Source organism: Camelina sativa, chromosome 11, assembly GCF_000633955.1.
Source record: "Camelina sativa cultivar DH55 chromosome 11, Cs, whole genome shotgun sequence".
Taxonomy (NCBI): Eukaryota; Viridiplantae; Streptophyta; class Magnoliopsida; order Brassicales; family Brassicaceae; genus Camelina; species Camelina sativa.
This window is the reverse complement of record NC_025695.1, coordinates 48,921,557-48,939,152: the sequence shown is the minus strand read 5'-3', so window position 1 is coordinate 48,939,152 and position 17,596 is coordinate 48,921,557. Positions and strand designations below refer to the sequence as shown.

General features: G+C 33.4%; 3 protein-coding genes and 1 pseudogene across 3 annotated transcripts; 1 reads left to right on the top strand and 3 right to left on the bottom strand.

The window, feature by feature from the left end:
* Nucleotides 4,296-5,687, bottom strand: LOC104727289. The gene is made up of 2 exons (XM_010446354.2): nt 5,247-5,687; nt 4,296-5,141 (listed from the first exon to the last, which is right to left on the bottom strand). The coding sequence occupies exon 2, from the start codon at nt 5,132-5,134 to the stop codon at nt 4,400-4,402; it is 735 nt and encodes a 244-aa protein (XP_010444656.1). The 5' UTR covers nt 5,135-5,141; nt 5,247-5,687; the 3' UTR covers nt 4,296-4,399.
* On the bottom strand, nt 6,003-8,543 carry LOC104727288 (casein kinase II subunit alpha-1-like). The gene is made up of 10 exons (XM_010446353.2): nt 8,168-8,543; nt 7,734-7,863; nt 7,450-7,644; nt 7,206-7,363; nt 7,019-7,109; nt 6,850-6,915; nt 6,693-6,775; nt 6,511-6,574; nt 6,363-6,431; nt 6,003-6,258 (listed from the first exon to the last, which is right to left on the bottom strand). Exons 1-10 carry the CDS (start codon nt 8,491-8,493, stop codon nt 6,199-6,201), a joined length of 1,242 nt encoding a protein of 413 aa, XP_010444655.1. The 5' UTR covers nt 8,494-8,543; the 3' UTR covers nt 6,003-6,198.
* Nucleotides 9,687-12,725, top strand: LOC104727287 (annotated as a pseudogene).
* LOC104727285 (glycosyltransferase-like protein gnt13) lies at nt 13,505-15,076 on the bottom strand. The gene is made up of 3 exons (XM_010446352.2): nt 14,892-15,076; nt 14,193-14,376; nt 13,505-14,100 (listed from the first exon to the last, which is right to left on the bottom strand). Exons 2-3 carry the CDS (start codon nt 14,271-14,273, stop codon nt 13,642-13,644), a joined length of 540 nt encoding a protein of 179 aa, XP_010444654.1. The 5' UTR covers nt 14,274-14,376; nt 14,892-15,076; the 3' UTR covers nt 13,505-13,641.

Sequence of the window (17,596 nt, the reverse complement as noted above, 5' to 3'; positions counted from 1 at the left end):
TTAATAAATAAATACAACTTAAAATTTAAATCTTTTGGTTACAAAAAATTATCTAGCGGTGTGTTGCTGGTTAAGGCCTAAAGTTAATAATCAAAATACAATTATATATCTTTAAACACAAAAAAATTAACATATATATTTAAATTTAAAATTTCCATTACAAAAAAATCATCCCGCGGTACACCGCTGGTTAAAACCTAGTGTTGAATTAAAATGAACCTATTTAAATTTATTTATGGGAAAAAAATTAAAGGAAAAAGTTAAATGGAATTAAATGAATTTATCTATTTAGTTTCATTAATTATATGTGTTTTATCGCAAATAAAGGGGTATCCATGTAGATCTACTTATATTAGTATTTTTATTCTATATTTTTTTACTAAATTATATTTTTCTGCCAAAATTGTAAAACCACATTTTCCCGCGAAAAATGCAAAATTGAGTTTTTATAAAACCGTGTTTTTTTTCAAAACCATATTTTCCGCCAAAAACGCAAACAAACATGTTCTCTCAAAACCATATTTTTCCGCCAAAAACGTAAAATTGTCTTTTGTTATCAAAAATGTTTTCCTTCAAAATCGTATTTTCCTGCCAAAAATGTAAATCCGAGTTTTCCCACTAAAACCCTAACCCCGAGATTTCCTGCCAAAACCGTAAAAATGTGATTTTCCACCAAAAACACAAATTATATTTTGTTCTCAAAAATGTTTTCTCTCAAAATCGTGTTTTCCCACCAAAATTGAAAAAGCTATTTTTTTCATCAAAAACAATTCTCACAAAATCATAAAATTACATATTATCACCAAACTCGTATACTTAAATGGGTTTAACGAGTGTAAATGGGTCAATATATATTTAAATGGATATGATTAAATTAGTTTCAAATCTAAATGGGTTTATACTTAAATAAAGTGAGTTTAAATGAGATAGGTTTACCTATTTTAACATCCCTAGGCAGGACCCATTGTGTTGCACTTTGTGACCTTAACTAAACTAATTAAAAACTAACTATTAATCTTCCTACAATATTAATTGAGAAGTACCAATATGAAACTAACCTTAAAATGTGTAAAAAATTACATTCAATTGCCATTAGAAAAAAAATAATTAAGCTTAATTAATTAATTTAAATAAATATAATTAATTTAAAAATAAAAAACACTCACAGATCAAATATTAAAAAATCTAAAAATCTAAAAATAAAAATATTTTCTCTCTCTAATAAATTATGGACGAAATTAGAAAATATTTTTAAAAAAAAAATATAAACCAATCAGAATTTTAAAAACTAAACTTTTATATCCAAGTATACAATATAATTATTTTTAATAACTAAATTGGAAGATTTAGTTAAGATTACAAATTATGATTCTCCTATCATCTTTATTTTATTTTATTTACAAATTGTTTGGAATTTTCATATAATACTTATGATTAATCAAATGTAGAATTTTTTCTGCATACGTTATGATTTGAATTTTTAAAAACAAAGATATATTATCCAATCTATGAAAAATGTATGTTTTAATTTCCACATTAGACTATGTACATTGGTTTTTTTTTTCAACACCCTACTTTTTTATTTTTAACACTCCACATCATCATCTCTTTCCTCCACCTAATAATTCAACATCTATTTAATTTTTGTCATCTACAATGGTTTTATTTAATAAAATTCAACATATTATTTTATTTATTTTATTATTTATTTTTATATGTTCAAATAAAATAAAACAAATCTCTATTTATAGAGTATGAAAAATAATAAATTTTAATGTAAATAAAAAAAAAATAAAAATTTGATTACTATAAAATAAATGATGTCAAATAGTTAGGATGAAATTTAAAAATTAGAAAGAACTTAACAACCAATAATAATACATCATGTGTCTTAGTGGTTCCCATTTTTGTTTATTCAACATGTTGAAAAAATTCAACATGGTTTAATCCACATAGATTTTTTTTATTTTTCAACACCCTCTTTGTATGAATTCAACAGTTGAATTTATAATTCAACACCTCCATTGTAAGTAGTCTTAGAGGGTTGGTAAAATTAAATTTAAATAGATGACAAATTAATAATTTTTATTTGCTCACAATTATAATATTAAAATTACTATTTTATATTTCACAAAATAATGATGCAAATACAACAAACAAACAATATAAAACTGTAATAATACGTCAAAAATAAAATACTATAATATTCTAAAATAATTAGTATTCAAATAGACGAATAGATTTACAGAATAACTAAAATAAATATTATCTCAAACAAAATATTTTTTTTAAAAAAATATAAAAATAACTTTTATTATTATATTATAAATTTTTAAAAAATGTTGACATGTGCTTTAAGCACGGGATATCTCCTAGTACTATATTAAATGGGAAGTACAAATATAAAACAAATCTCATAAAATGTAAAATATTACATTGTCATGCCATTGGTTTTAAATTCAAATATTTAATTTTTAGTAAAGATATAAATGTAATTTAAATAGAAAACTAACAAAATCTTTTGAATAATTGTTAGTTTCTAAAAAAATATTTTCTCTTTTTAATTAATTATGGACGAAAATTAGTAATTAAATTTAAAAGATTTTAAACCAATCAGAATTTTAATAAGTAAATTTTTATATCTAAGTATCCAAATTATTATTTTAATAATTATATTTGAAGAATTTTGTTAAGACTTTAAATTATGATTCTCTTATCATTTTTTATAAATTATTTTAAATTATCATAATATACATATGATAAAGAAATATGTAGATTTTTTTCTGCATATGTTGTGATTTGAATTTTTTAAAACAAAAATATATTACTCAATCTATGATGAAAAAAATGTGTGTATTTAATATTCCGCATTGGCAGATATTATGTGATTAATAAAATAATAAATTTTATTTTCTCATAATTAAAATATAATAATTAATACTTAAAAAAAAATTCACAAAACAATGATGCAAATACAACTGATAAACAATATAAAATGATAATATACATCCAAATAAAATGAAATACTATAATATTATAAAATAATTAGTATTTCAAAAAATATATGTAGATTTACCAAACAATTGCAATATTAAAAATAAATATTGTTTTAAACAAAATAATTTTTAAAACCAACGAATAACAGATCCTAATAACCTGTCCGGAGCCAACACTTGAGAACGGAAGTGCTAAGTAGCTGGTTGCGGCCACATATTTTATAAACTTTGTTCGGCCCTCTTTACAAAATGGGCTAATAACCTTTTTTGTAACTTTTTTTTTCGTTTTTTAAACACCTCACTGCTTTAGTTTTTTAAAAAAAATTATATAAACAGCCCATTTTGGCTCTTCTTAGTTCTTAAACTCTGGAGGTCGTATCAAAAGGCAAGAGATGTAGTTTGACTATGTATGTTCATTTCTTTTAGATTTTTGGTGTTGATCTCATATACATATGCGTAGAGTTTTGGAACCAGTGATAACTTGGCACGTGGCAGTGCGTAGATCCATCTACTAGCTTCTGCCAATGTTTTTGAATAGATTTTGCGTTGATACTAAATACTGGTTACTGAGGTATATCCACAATAATCCCTGATCCCATTTATGGGAAACTATGAAAACTTTTGATAACTTGGTAGCAGTTAGATTGTGTCATGTAGATTATTAGCAAAAGAAAGGACTCTTTAAGTAGCTACGTTACCTCTGGTGGTTTGACCCACATTTGTCCATCATACCATCCACTCTCTTCATATGGTATAACCGCAGAAAGTAGTCTATCTCCAACGTAGCTCCATCCCTAACAAAATATATCAAAAGTTAATAATAAACCAAGCTTTCACAAGTAAAACTTCTTTGAAGAGATGAAGCAGAGCAAGTTCAATACCAGGTAAATTCTCAAGACAATCAACGAAACCAGAAATAACGTTCCAGTCCCCGCAGCTAGAGCAAATCTCAGAGGCCTCCTGCAACATATAAAGAATATAGTATATTATAATCTGTACTAAAACAAGCAAAAATCTTGTGGCAGGAGGCAGGCTCTGTTTCAAAAAGCTCACTCTGGAAGGATTAAAGCTAGCAGCTGCAATAGGAACTCCAAGAACAGTGAAAGTAACCAACCAAAGACCACCGAGACGAATAAAGAACTTGCTTGGACCCAGTTCTCCCCATGAATACGACATTCCTTCTTTTAAAGACGAATACTCATTCACCACCTTTACACACCAAAACACACAGTACACACTCAAAATCTCATCATTTTTTTTTTTGAATAAAATGTAAAATTTATTCGAAAAAAAACTGTTTTACATCAAGTGCAGCGTAGAGCTAAAAAAATTTAAAAAGAAATGTGTAGAAATATAATCAGGGACAAAGATAGAAAAAGATGCCTAATTTGGTGAAGGCCGTCTCATCGTGTAGCTAGCCACAGAGACAAACATTGTGCATAGTGTTCGTTAGCGTGGATGGAAAGCAACCGGTTCCTTATGAGTCTATCAGTGCGTTTGATGAAGAGTGCAGGAGAGACGTGAGGTTCTCCATGTCTGCGGCTGTTTCGTTCCTTCCATAGGGAGTGGACTGAGGCCTGAAAGGTGTATCTTAGCAAGAACAGAGTAGACTTCTCCAGAGAGCTATCTGTGAGGAGAGCCAGGATAGTCTCCCAAACCGTGGTAAATTTGGTCGTAAGAAGCTTGGAGGCAAGGTTCGTCCAAATTTCCGCCGAGTATGGGCATGTGAAGAACAGGTGATTTCGTGTTTCCAGAGGAGCAGAACAGAGGGGACAGGACGTATCCACTGATGTGCTCCATTGCTGCATGCGATCTCCGGTTGTCAACCGGTTAAGAGTTGCTAGCCAGACGATGAAAGAGTATTTGGGGGTAGCCTGAGAGAACCAAATCCCCTTATACCACGTTCTCCGCTGACCTTGAAATCTTATGCACTCCCAGGTTTCCTTAGAGTGAAAAGTTTGTTTGTACCGATCCCCATTCCCTTTCCAGAGAACCTTGTCCGCAGCCTGCAGTAACCCTTTCTGACGGACTCCCTCAATAACCATCTCTATCTGATTCAAATGATCGACTCTGTGGTTTCGCTTTCTATGCAGCAAAGCTTCAGCTACCGTGGCATGTAAATCGATACCCAAATCCATACATCCCCTGCGAATTCAATCAAACAACCAAGCGGTGACCAATTACCATGCCAAAATCTCATCATTACTTTAGAATAAGACAAAAAAAACGAAACAAAAGTGATTTACTTACGGGTCTTTGGTCTGAAGGAACTTCAATCTCTGAACTGGGATCCCAGCTTTGACCAGAGAAACTCATGCTTCCACCTCCATTATTACCTTTGTCTTCCACTGCTTTCACCGTAACGCTTAGAAGAAGTTGCTGCTTCTTACCATCGTCGCCGATTCCGCCATATCTGACGATAGATGAAGAATCATAGTAACTCCCGAGCTTACCGCTGTTGCTACAAACCCGGTGGGGTTTCTTGGGAATCAGAGGGTAACTAGCGATTAACCTCAACCTGAGCAATTGAGCATTGTGCTCTCTATCTGATTCCTATTCCTGAGAGAGTACGAGTACCGTTGTTGTTTGATTGAAGATTAAAGATAAGTGGAGCCGAGCACCTGAACCACTTCAAACAACACACAGCCAGAAATAACAATAATCAGTTTTTTAGTTTTGGTTTCTTCCGAGACTTGTGGCGTCTCTCTCTCTCTCGGCTCTCGCTGTCTCCCCAGTGATATAATTTTTATCTGGGCCACTCCGGCCCAATTTTATAAGCGTCTTTAATATAAAGGTCTCTTTCAGCCATATATCACAAAACGTGGAGCCCAAAAACCACATTTTCATATATACGTAAATATGTTTATTTCTCTCTAACCATCATACTATTGATTAATGTCTTGTTGCAGATGTATTTTCTCTTTTTATTAATTCATCCGAGCTATATAATATGGGAGTTCCGATCAAGTTTTTATCTTCTTTGATTTTTTTTTTTTTTGATATAAATGTACGACCAGTTTTACATACTTAAATAACAACATACAGTCCGTTGAAGAAAATATTTTAAATATAGACGATTCAGATATTCAGATATTTGAGGACAAATTGTAGAAGAAACATCACCTTGATTTAATATTACTTGAAAAAAAGATGAACACATCATCTTCATCAACAGAAAGTTTTACAGACAGATCTCTGAGTTTCATTGACTTCTCATTCTGCTGGTTTCTGCTGCCCTAACTTGGGCGAAGTAAGGGTGTCCCTGTCATCAAATCAACAAAGCGTATTATTATTAATGCACCTCTAACATGTGATTAAAAAAACAAAACGCGGCTTCTTATTTGTTCTTCGAAGCATAATACGTACCATGGCTTCTTTTGCAGTTAATCTGTCTTGATGATCATACCGGAGCAGCTTGTCGAGAAAATCAATCGCCTGCACGGTTTAAGACCTTAACACGTTAAAACCCAACTAAGCCATTTTCTATACTAAGTAATCAAGAAAATGAGTAAACCTCGGGTGAGATTAAATGCTGATTGTCTGCGTTGATGAATTTGGACCAAGGTTTCCTGCTATGCCTGTGTGTTGAGTTCCATTGAACCAAAATAATACAATTCTTAGCTTTTAGCTCATTACATGGAAATTAGAAGCTCAGAGATTACAAAGTAACCATTATAATTCTTAAGTAGCACATACCGTCCAACCTGTGCTTCGAGTTGTGGCTCAAGTTCTAACTGATACTTGTTCAGATAAGCGTTCAATTCATCGGTTCCAAGTACCTGTGAATAAGAAGGAGAATTCATGATAACGGAAACGGAGGAAGATCTGCCAAATTCTAATACTGAGATAATACCTTGGCGATTTTCACTAGTTGATCCTGATTGTCATGACCATAGAAGAAAGGTTCCTTACGGAATATCTAACGAAAGGAATGAAGATTAATTAGGTTATAAATCAGATCACCAAAATAACTATATTGAGAAAAAAAGGAACGTCCTCCAAATGTTACATCATGCACTCACCATTCCAGCAAACATACAACCAAGGCTCCACATATCCAATGAATAATCATAGTCTTGTAAGTCCACGAGAAGTTCAGGACCCTTAAAGTATCTGATACACATTAGGAGAGAGATAAACATCACAGTGAAAAGCTTTTGACTACCGCGAAATAATGAGATAAAAAGGGTATATAAAGTAAAACCATACCTTGAGGCAACACGGACATTATACTCTTTTCCAGGGTGGTAAAACTCAGCGAGACCCCAATCTATAAGACGAAGCTTACGTAGCTCATGGTCAATCATAACATTATGAGGCTTGACATCTCTGTGCATTATTCCTTGTGAATGGCAGAAGTCCAGTGCCTACAACAAGTAGTCGAAAGAAATGTAAGTACGTAGTCAAATGGAACACTTAAATAATTATAATCCAACCGATACCACATGGTTACCTTCAACAGCTCATATATATAGTAACGAATGTCGTAGTCAGTCAAAGTAGGATACAGAACTTTGAAGTCTGTACTGTTAACATATTCAAATATAAGGCTAGGAGTTTTCGAATGTTGATCTCTAACAACATCAAACAGCTTGACAATATTTGGCCCACCGCATAGGTTCTGGAGTATTTTAATCTCTCTTCTTATCTACAGAAAAAGATACAATAGAGATTCAAGAAACAACCTCAACTATCCAAACTAATCAAATCCAAAACACAGTAAAAACAAAAAGTCACCTTCTTTTTCTTAACAGGTTTGAGGATTTTGATTATGCACTTCTCCTTGCTGTTCACATTAACACCTTCGAAAACTTCACTATATTTTCCACGCCCGACCTTCCTTACTACCTCATAATCATCTTGCTCCCTAAGAGAGAGCAAAGAACAAGATCAAAACTTTAACTAAAACATCATTGCAATAGCAAAACGCGAGCTATACTAAACTAAAAACCAAATTCATCTTTTTAATAGATAAAAGCAAAGTTTCTTCATTAGATTAGCTTAATCTAGAAGCAAATCCAGAGCAGACTGAACATCAATTTCACTTAAAAAAAAACCCTAGAAAAATCGATTATGAGTCCTTTTCAAGTACCAATTCAGCTGATCACAACATGATGAAAACACAAAACCAGTACCCGTGACGGCTAATTCTAGGGTTTCAACAATCTTACCCCCATTGAACAATGAGCGACTCGTAATCCCAATAATCCTTGGGTCGAATCACGTTGACGTCGGTGTAAACACGAGCTTTCGACATCGCCCCCGTCTGGTTAAAATCAGAGATCTCGACGAGAGAATCTGGATCGATCGTAGTACTACCGGAAACGTCCGAGACAGATTTTGCTGTGGGGGTGAAGACAGATGAGCGCAAGATAGGAGAGTGCGCCACTGGCGCACGTAAGGTTAAGACGGCGCACACTAACAAGAGACGTCGAATAGGAGATTCGAAGAAGAGGAAGAAGGAGAAGAAGAAGAATAGCGTATGCGTATGTATCATTCACTACGCTCTTCCGCACCAGATTCTGATTTCCTTTTTTCTTTTGCGTAGTTTTTGTATAATTGCGCCAATTAAATTTACCAAAAAGGCCTGACATACTGGGCTTTATGGCCCAACTTATTGGGTCCACTCGCTCATACTCAATGTTAGGGGTTTGCGTAGTTTTTGAAATTGCGCCAATTAAATTTACACATACTGGGCTTTATGGCCCAATTTACTTAGTCCACTCGCTCATAATCAATGTTAGGGTTTTCAAATTGGGAAATTAGGGAAATTTTGTATTCTCGATCTTGTGAAAACTTTCTGAATTTCGATTTCGGAATTTGCAATAAGCGAGGTTCAGATCGGTGGGTCTGCTAATTCTCGAGAAAGATTGCAATAATGGGCAAAAAAAAAAGTTCGGAGAGAAGTAAAAGGTGGAAGCTTTTGTATTTGTGTCGTCCCCACGATTCATCTGCGCAAGATTAAGAACTGAAGGGGATGCGACAAAGCCATTTAAAGATTGAGCAAATCCTATCACTCTCAATGAGTTTTTTTTTTCCGACAAAAATGTGACAGCTAATTTGTCCTAGTCGTAGATACGCCCGAAGATTACGCCATGGTTGTTTTCAAGAAGTGCAGGCAGGGTTCTTTATTAGAAATTAGGCATTTTGAGACATCTCGATGGCATGTGGATGGATGAAGAGAGGTCAACATAAAGTGTGGAGTCTACATCAGATTACTTGATCTTGAATTGGTTGATTCCAATGTTGAGGACTCAAGAAGAAGATTTTGAATGTCATCTTTACTCATTCGGAAGAGTTAAGACCTGAGGCAAATAATGGAGGAAGTGAAACTGACCAAGCCATGAAAACAACTAGAGGTAAAAAAAACTCAGACTCTATGTACCATCATTCTCTGTTTTTATTACCTCAACTATTTGGAAATTTTGAATTTTTCGTTGAGGACGTCTTATATTATTCAGCGACACCATTTATTGCAAGATTGAGTTGAGTCTCAATCAAAATGTTGAGGCATATAGTGACTTCAATTATCAGAAAAAAGGAAGAGTTTAAAGATGATATGACTCTTTGTAGGGACAAGGATCCTATCTCATTCATGTTCGGTCACAAAACCAAGATTCGGCAGCTTACATATACTCCTACCCTCTCTTCTACTTACCATAAAACCAATATATACCTAACATTATATATTGTATTTGTAAGAGATAGATACATTTGTGGAGAGGAATCAATACTCATTTTTTTGCTCTCTTTTGGAATTATTTGTTTTGGTCTGAAAGATGTGTGTCTGATCCACTGGGACTCTTCTAAAAATTTTAAACCAATCCATTACCACATACACTCCCTCCTTAGACAGACGCTCTATCTTGTACTCTCCTTGAGAATTACATAATTACCCTTTATTCCTCTTGGTTGTAAGGGGTAGTTTGTGGTTTTCTTTGTTTGGGGAATTTTGGGTGCTCTGTTTGGTCACAATTATTAGGGGAAGAAGCTCTTTTGCTTGATCTTATTCTCTCTTTTAGTACGTTACGGCACGTCTTCTTCATGAGTTGGACTTGAAATAGTGTTCCATGGTGAATTTCTTGAGTGAGAAGTTTCTACCACCTAAGTGTTCGTAATATGTCAGCAAAGAAGAAAGATCTTTTGTCCTCAGCCATGAAGAGAACCAGTGAATGGTTTCTCATTCTCTTCTTAAATTTATTTTGTTTCTCAAATTCATCTTTCTTTCCAGCTCTGGAAGTGAAAATTCCTTCTTTTTATGTGGTAAAACATAACAATCTACTCTTGTTTTTGCATCGTTTCAGGATTTCTTCTCAGGAAGTCTCTAGTGATGTCACCGTTCATGTTGGAGAAGCTTCGTTTTCACTGCACAAGGTAGTTTCTAGATCTATATTTACCGATCAATCTCTATGATGTAAAAAACCAATGACATGATCCCATTCTTGCCGAATCATTTATTCTCTCTCTGAATCTTGCAGTTTCCACTTTTGTCAAAATGTGGGTTTATCAAGAAACTTATGTCGGAATCAAACAAAGATTCAGATTCTTCCGTCATAAAAATCCTGGATATCCCCGGAGGCTGTGAAGCATTCGAGCTAGCGGCTAAGTTCTGCTATGGCATTAACTTCGATATGAGCACAGAGAACATTGCCATGCTGCGATGTGCAGCAGAGTATCTAGAGATGACAGAGGAACACTCTGTGGAAAATCTCGTCGTAAGAGCTGAAGCTTACTTGAACGAAGTAGCTCTCAAGAGCTTATCGAGTTCGATCACAGTCTTGCATAAATCAGAGGAATTGTTGCCCATTGCTGAAAGAGTGAAACTTGTGAGCCGTTGCATTGATGCGATTGCTTATATGACCTGTCAAGAGAGCCACTTTTGCAGTCCTTCTTCAAGTAATAGCGGTAACAATGAGGTTGTGGTTCAGCAACAGAGCAAGCAGCCTGTGGTTGTTGGTGGGCTGAAGACTTAACAGTTCTTAGGATTGATTCGTTTCAACGTGTACTGATCGCAATGATGGCTAGAGGGTTTAAGCAGTATGGACTTGGTCCAGTGCTTATGCTCTATGCTCAGAAATCCCTTCGAGGGTTGGTGAGTTACCTGCAAACAAAAAAACCATTTAGGTTTCGGTTGAGTCTCCTCTTTTGTTGAAGTTTAGTAAATTAGTTATATAGAAAGATCCATGAAAAGTTGTTTTTTCCTTTTCCTTTGCAAATGCAGGAGATTTTCGGGAAAGGAATGAAGAAGATCGAACCAAAACAAGAACACGAGAAAAGAGTGATTCTTGAAACAATCGTAAGCCTTCTCCCTCGAGAGAAAAACGCAATGTCCGTTAGCTTTCTCTCGATGCTTCTACGTGCAGCGATATACCTTGAAACAACGGTTGCTTGTAGACTTGACTTGGAAAAGAGAATGGGATTACAATTAGGACAAGCAGTGCTCGACGATCTCCTGATTCCTTCTTATTCATTCACTGGAGATCACTCTTTGTTTGATACAGACACTGTTCAACGCATTCTCATGAATTATCTCGAGTTTGAAGTTGAAGGAGTCCGCATAAGCAACAATGGTGTTGATCTTGCTGGTGATATGGAACGTGTTGGTAAATTGTTGGAGAATTATATGGCTGAAATTGCTTCGGATAGAAATGTGAGCTTGCAGAAGTTCATCGGTTTAGCTGAGCTTATTCCTGAACAGTCTAGGGTTACTGAAGATGGCATGTATCGAGCCGTAGACATCTACCTTAAGGTAAGATTAAGCTAGTAAATATTTACATTCATTTGCAATATATTGATCCGTTTTGATGACTACAAAAACTGGTAAATGTTTGATATTTTCATAAAGTGGTCCTGAAACTGATAGATACTTGGCATTTTCATATAATTATGACAACTAATTTCCTGAAACTGATAGAGATCGTTTGCAAAAATTGGTGGCAACCAGTTACTGAAACATATATTTGTTGTGTTTAGGGAAACTAATTACCCCTCACTTGAAATCTTGTGGTTAAAGGAGATGATCAAGTTCCCATTATCTTAAGAGATTTTGAAAATTTTAAGAAAATCTCTAGTGAACAACTATGTTTTTTTCTTGCAGGCGCACCCGAATATGAGTGATGTAGAGAGGAAGAAAGTGTGCAGTTTAATGGATTGCCAGAAACTATCGCGAGAAGCCTGCGCTCATGCAGCTCAGAATGATCGTCTCCCTGTTCAGACCATTGTTCAAGTCCTTTACTACGAACAACAACGTTTACGAGGAGAAGTCACTAACGACTCAGATACTCCAGCCTCACCTCCACCAGCAGCTGTTCTTCCTCCGAAACTCAGCTCCTACAACGACGAACTCTCTAAACTTAAACGCGAAAATCAGGACTTGAAGCTGGAACTTCTCAAAATGAAAATGAAGCTTAAAGAGTTTGAGAAAGAGAGTGACAAGAAATCATCTTCATCAACCATCAGCACCAATCCAAATTCACCAATCTCAACTGCTTCCATGGATAAGCCTCCATTGCCAAGAAAGTCATTCATAAACTCTGTTTCAAGAAAACTCGGAAAGCTAAACCCTTTTGGCATCACGCCATACAGCGGTAGAGGCAGAACCAAACCACCCAAAGATCGGAGACACTCTATTTCTTGAATACCATATAATATACACACATATATAATAAGTATATGTTTAATTTTTTTGTTGGGACTTCTAAGTTCTGATTCAAGGATTTATTTTTCCTACTTGACACAGCATTTGGTATTTTTGTGTGTTTATGATGTCTTTTTGTACATAAAGCTGGTAATTTTTTTCAAGAAATATTCGAAAATATCCCCAAAGTAAGTTTTGAAAGAAAATCACAATTTTGCAAGAAAAAATACAATAATATCATCACTGTTTTAGATACATACATACAATTATTAATGTATAAACTTTATCTGTGGAACTTATCACTGATGAGTATAATAGATCATAGAGAACTTGGGATTCTAAAGCTGATGATGATCAAACAAGATCGTGGGGTCATGTATGAAAAAAATAATACTAATCACTTTTCGTTTTAAATCTTTTTTTTTTTTTTTGAGATTAGAAAAAGATATAGTATATATTCATAAATCAGAATTAAAACAGAGGAAGTAGGTGATGCTTGAAGCCTGAAGGGAACATGCCAGCAGATAGTGCATGTTCTTGTCCCATAACAAATTCATCATTGGCCCCTTTTATAACTTCTCCTCTATTATTATTTCTTATTCATAATAATTCAATTTTGCTGACCCATAAAAAAAAACTATTTACTTTGTTTCTCCTTTTTTTGTGTGTTTTATAGCTAAAGATTGAACCTTTTTTTTATAGATATAATATACGTCTTATGATAAACTCGAGCTCGAAAATGATTAATATATTATCTTCGAAAACAATAGTAATACAATAATATTGATTTTATTTACAAGAAACCTAAAAGAAGAAGTAATTAAAGAAGAAAATTACTGATAAGCATTAAAGAAAAAGCAAAAAAAAAAAAAAAAAACCCACCTGAGAAAAGAGGCATGATAAAACACTCTCATCAGGAAATAAAAATTTAACTACTAATTCTTTTTTTTTTAAGAGAAAGATGCAAATCTATTTCAGAATACAGTCAAAAATTAATATAATTAATTATCAGATAACATTCAAGGTCAATGCCTGAAGCCATGGCTGCTTCTGCTTCTGATGTTTCATCATTCTCACTTGCTCTTCAAGATTGTTGTTGTTGTTATTATTACTTGATCCTGTCGAAGAAGAAGAGAAACTCCGGCGACCAGAGTTTAAATTCCCGTCCATCATCATCTCCGGCGAAGAGTTCTTCTTCTTCTTGCTCATCCTCATCAAATCACCATCACCGTAACACGACGGACCAAGCGTTAACTCGATCTCACTCTCATCCATAATCTCTATATTATTATTTTTGTTATTACCACCGGGGAAATTCGCCGGCCGGTCAATCTCATGGTCAACTCTTCTGATGAACGTTCCTAGTCCTGAGTTCACATTATTATTTCCTTTGGTAGTCAATTTATTGATCTCCATGTTCTTCATTAATATCTTCTGGACTTGATATAACCTATGAAGTTCATATACCTGAAAAATGTAATCAAGAACTATATATATTAATCTTAACATGTATGTGTGACGTAAATATGAATTGGATCAGAATCTTCTAATTAAATTACCTGTTGCTTGAAAGTTTCTTCGTGTTTAAGCATAGCCATTTTCATGCACTGCTTATCGTACGGGTTAAGAAGCTTCTCCATGTTTTGATGTTCCAAGAAATCAGGATTTTATTTTATCCAGGATATATATCTCTAAGTAGATTTGATATGACGCACTTGGAGCTTCTTCGCTTTGTAATATAACCTGTAAAATTTGAAAAGTTGTTAATTAGGGACCAGAAAAAAAAAAATGTTTGTTTGCTAGTACTCGATTTAGATTCTGCAAATTTTTAGCCACTAATGCTATAAATCTGAGCAACACAAAAATATCTTCATATATCTATACATACAAAATCTCATATCGTACTTTCAAACACCGATTTGGTGGTTCATGTTCTTTCCCTTAGACGCATGTCAATCTTGTCTTTTCATTAATAAAGATTCTTTTACATTTCTGAAGGACTTTTGTGGTTTTCACAGTAAGACTTGATGTCAAGTTTGGTGGGAATAATAATAGAGCTATATATGTTCAATCAAAATGAACCAAACCAATCTGAATACTCACACCAAATTATATATATATATATATATATTTGGTGATAAAATTTAATATCTGAAACACAGATATCAATATATATAGTACAAGCTGATGAAGAAATGACACGCAAGTAAAATCAAATTAAGAAGAGAAAATAAGTAGGGATTATTATCGTTACTAACCTGAAATCAGTTAGGTTTAGAAGCTGATTAAATGATGGAAGGAGATGATGATGAAAAATTAAAAGAGAACTTTTGTTCTTCTTTTTAAAGAAGAGAATAATGAGCTTAGAAAAGCAGATGATTAAGAGAGCTTAGAGAAGAGATATGGATTGGTGCGTCACATTCTTCCTAGTTATATATACTGCAGATAAACTATTTTGAAAAGAAGTTCACTAATACAGTATATACAATGATTATAAAAGTATTGTTTAAGTAATCATTTGTTTAAAACTATTTAATTAATCATCTCTTTCACACATATCACAAAAACCAAAGTGATTGTTGCAAACTCATGCCAAAACCAAACAACACTGTGTCTTTAGCCAATAGCCTTCAAACGTTTCTTCTGAGAAATATGCCATACTCCACCTCTTCAGACAGCTCCAGCAAAGCTTTACTTACAACATCCTTATATATAATAATAATAATAATATCTTACGTTTATATGTGTGTAAGTATATATGTCTACATAATCGTGTACATAAATACATGCTTGACAGATGAGACAATACTAGATTCAATTTCGGATCCATCACATATCCACATAATTTAAATTCATCCATATAGAATAATACTATATAATATTCATGGATTGGGGTTTTATGCTTCATGAATTTTATATTGGTGGTTGAAGTTATATTTTATATCATCTTTATTTATTATGAATACCAAAACTTTTTTGGAATTTCTCGTAAGCTTTATATTTTTTTAGGTAAAAATCCCCGAGAATGTGTGTGTGTATATACATTGTCAAATAAATGTGAATTTAGTGGTTGTTGAAGACTTTATATCTAATAAACTTTATATAAAATTATGATTCGATAATAATTATGATTAAGATATAATAAAGAGCGACGGGGAACATCTTATATCTTGCTGAGCTTGAATCACATGCAACCCAGACTAACAAATCAACAAAAACAGTTGTCTTAATAAATATATAATTAAATGTATTATACAAAGAAAGTATGATTAGTGAAAAAAATTGAAGATATTATAAAATAATTAGAACAGACTTTTGGAGAATAATTTGGTATTTAGGGAGAGAGCGAATCAGAATCTGAGAATAGGTGGCATGTCGTGGGTCCGGCCAAGTATGGGGAGAAAGAGATCTTAGCCGTTGGATTTTGTTAAGGATGTCCTTTCGAACTGTTCAAAGGTCTTAAAACTGACCCAACAGGATCTGATCTCCACCGTATCTACAAAACACACACATAAATAAAAGTGACCAAATAATTCTTCTGTAAGCAATAATCACATTTGTTTTTAGTATTGTTTATAATGAAAAAAGTTTTCCTGGTTAATTGTTCCTGGACCGACTTTTCTTTCTAAAATAAAATTTTATTATCTCGTTGAGTTTGCATGTTATGTCAAATTTAAATTAATACAAGACATTGGCTTTAGAGTTGGCCGTGATTGTGTTAAATTTATCTTCTAAAAAAAGTCAATTTCTTATGTAATGTGTAACGGGAACAATGTCAAATCCTTTACAACTCACTAATCATAATTCATAAGTATATGTTAACGATAAGGAATGGTTTTAAGAAATATAAAGTAGCAAAAGTGTTTCAACCCCCACTTAATTTGATATAAAGGTGTTGTGTATTTCTATAGAAGCAGTCATTATAAATATATAAATTGTGAAAATGTATGTTGTAATCGTAACTCTTGGATCTCATAAATAGGAGGGATTTAGCTAATTATGCTAACATGCTAAGTTAAAATTAGATAAAAGCGTAGCCTACCGATTCGATCTATCTCTCATTCCAATTTATCAACCTAACCACAAACTCCGTATATGTACCCATCTGTTGTTGTGTTAACATAAAACATGTGACAACTAGCTACTAGTTTTATTTCTATAACCAAATAAAGAAAGAAACGTGCTTCGAAATGTGGATGAGAGAGATAGAAAGAGAGGCACGCGTTGCCGGAGAGAAGAGCGGCAATGGCATGGAGCCGTGGGTCCGATCAACGCCCGCGTTTGAGGAGTGCTCATTCTCCCTCGTAAATTGTTGTTTTCAACTAAAATATCAATTATTTATGTGTTTCTGGAGTGATCGCATACTACAGTATGTCAGTATCAACGCTGGTTCCAGAGGTGTGAAGACTGTCTTCGTAGGTTCTTGAAGCAAACGAAACACTGACTTCTGCAGTAATGTTTTGTCCCTCTTCCTACGCTATAATCACGCGCTTTATACTCACTTTTGTTTTTTCACGTAAGCCTTAATTTTTCGATTAAAAGAGTAGTATTAACAAATTAACGATATCATATTTTGTAGTCTATACGCATGGATATCCGTGTGTGTGTTCACACATGCGTGTCTTCGTGTGCTTCGAATTTGATTAGTTATTGAGATAATATGAACACAGAAATGCATGCGAAAATGTAAATGTATAAATCTATAAGCACATATATATTGTACATATCGTAATTACACTTACTAGCATATACTATATATTATGTAATTTCATAATGAAACTTATTCTAAAGTTATAAATATGTGGAAAAACATATTTTTAGCATTCAAAATGTGTATCGGCTAACCATGAGTTCTAAACCAGATATAATTAAGATCTTATAGGAGAAACTTGAACATTAGTCTTCTTATTCTGTAAGGTAATCTTTTAACAAATATTAACAATTTTAATTGTTAATCAAATTT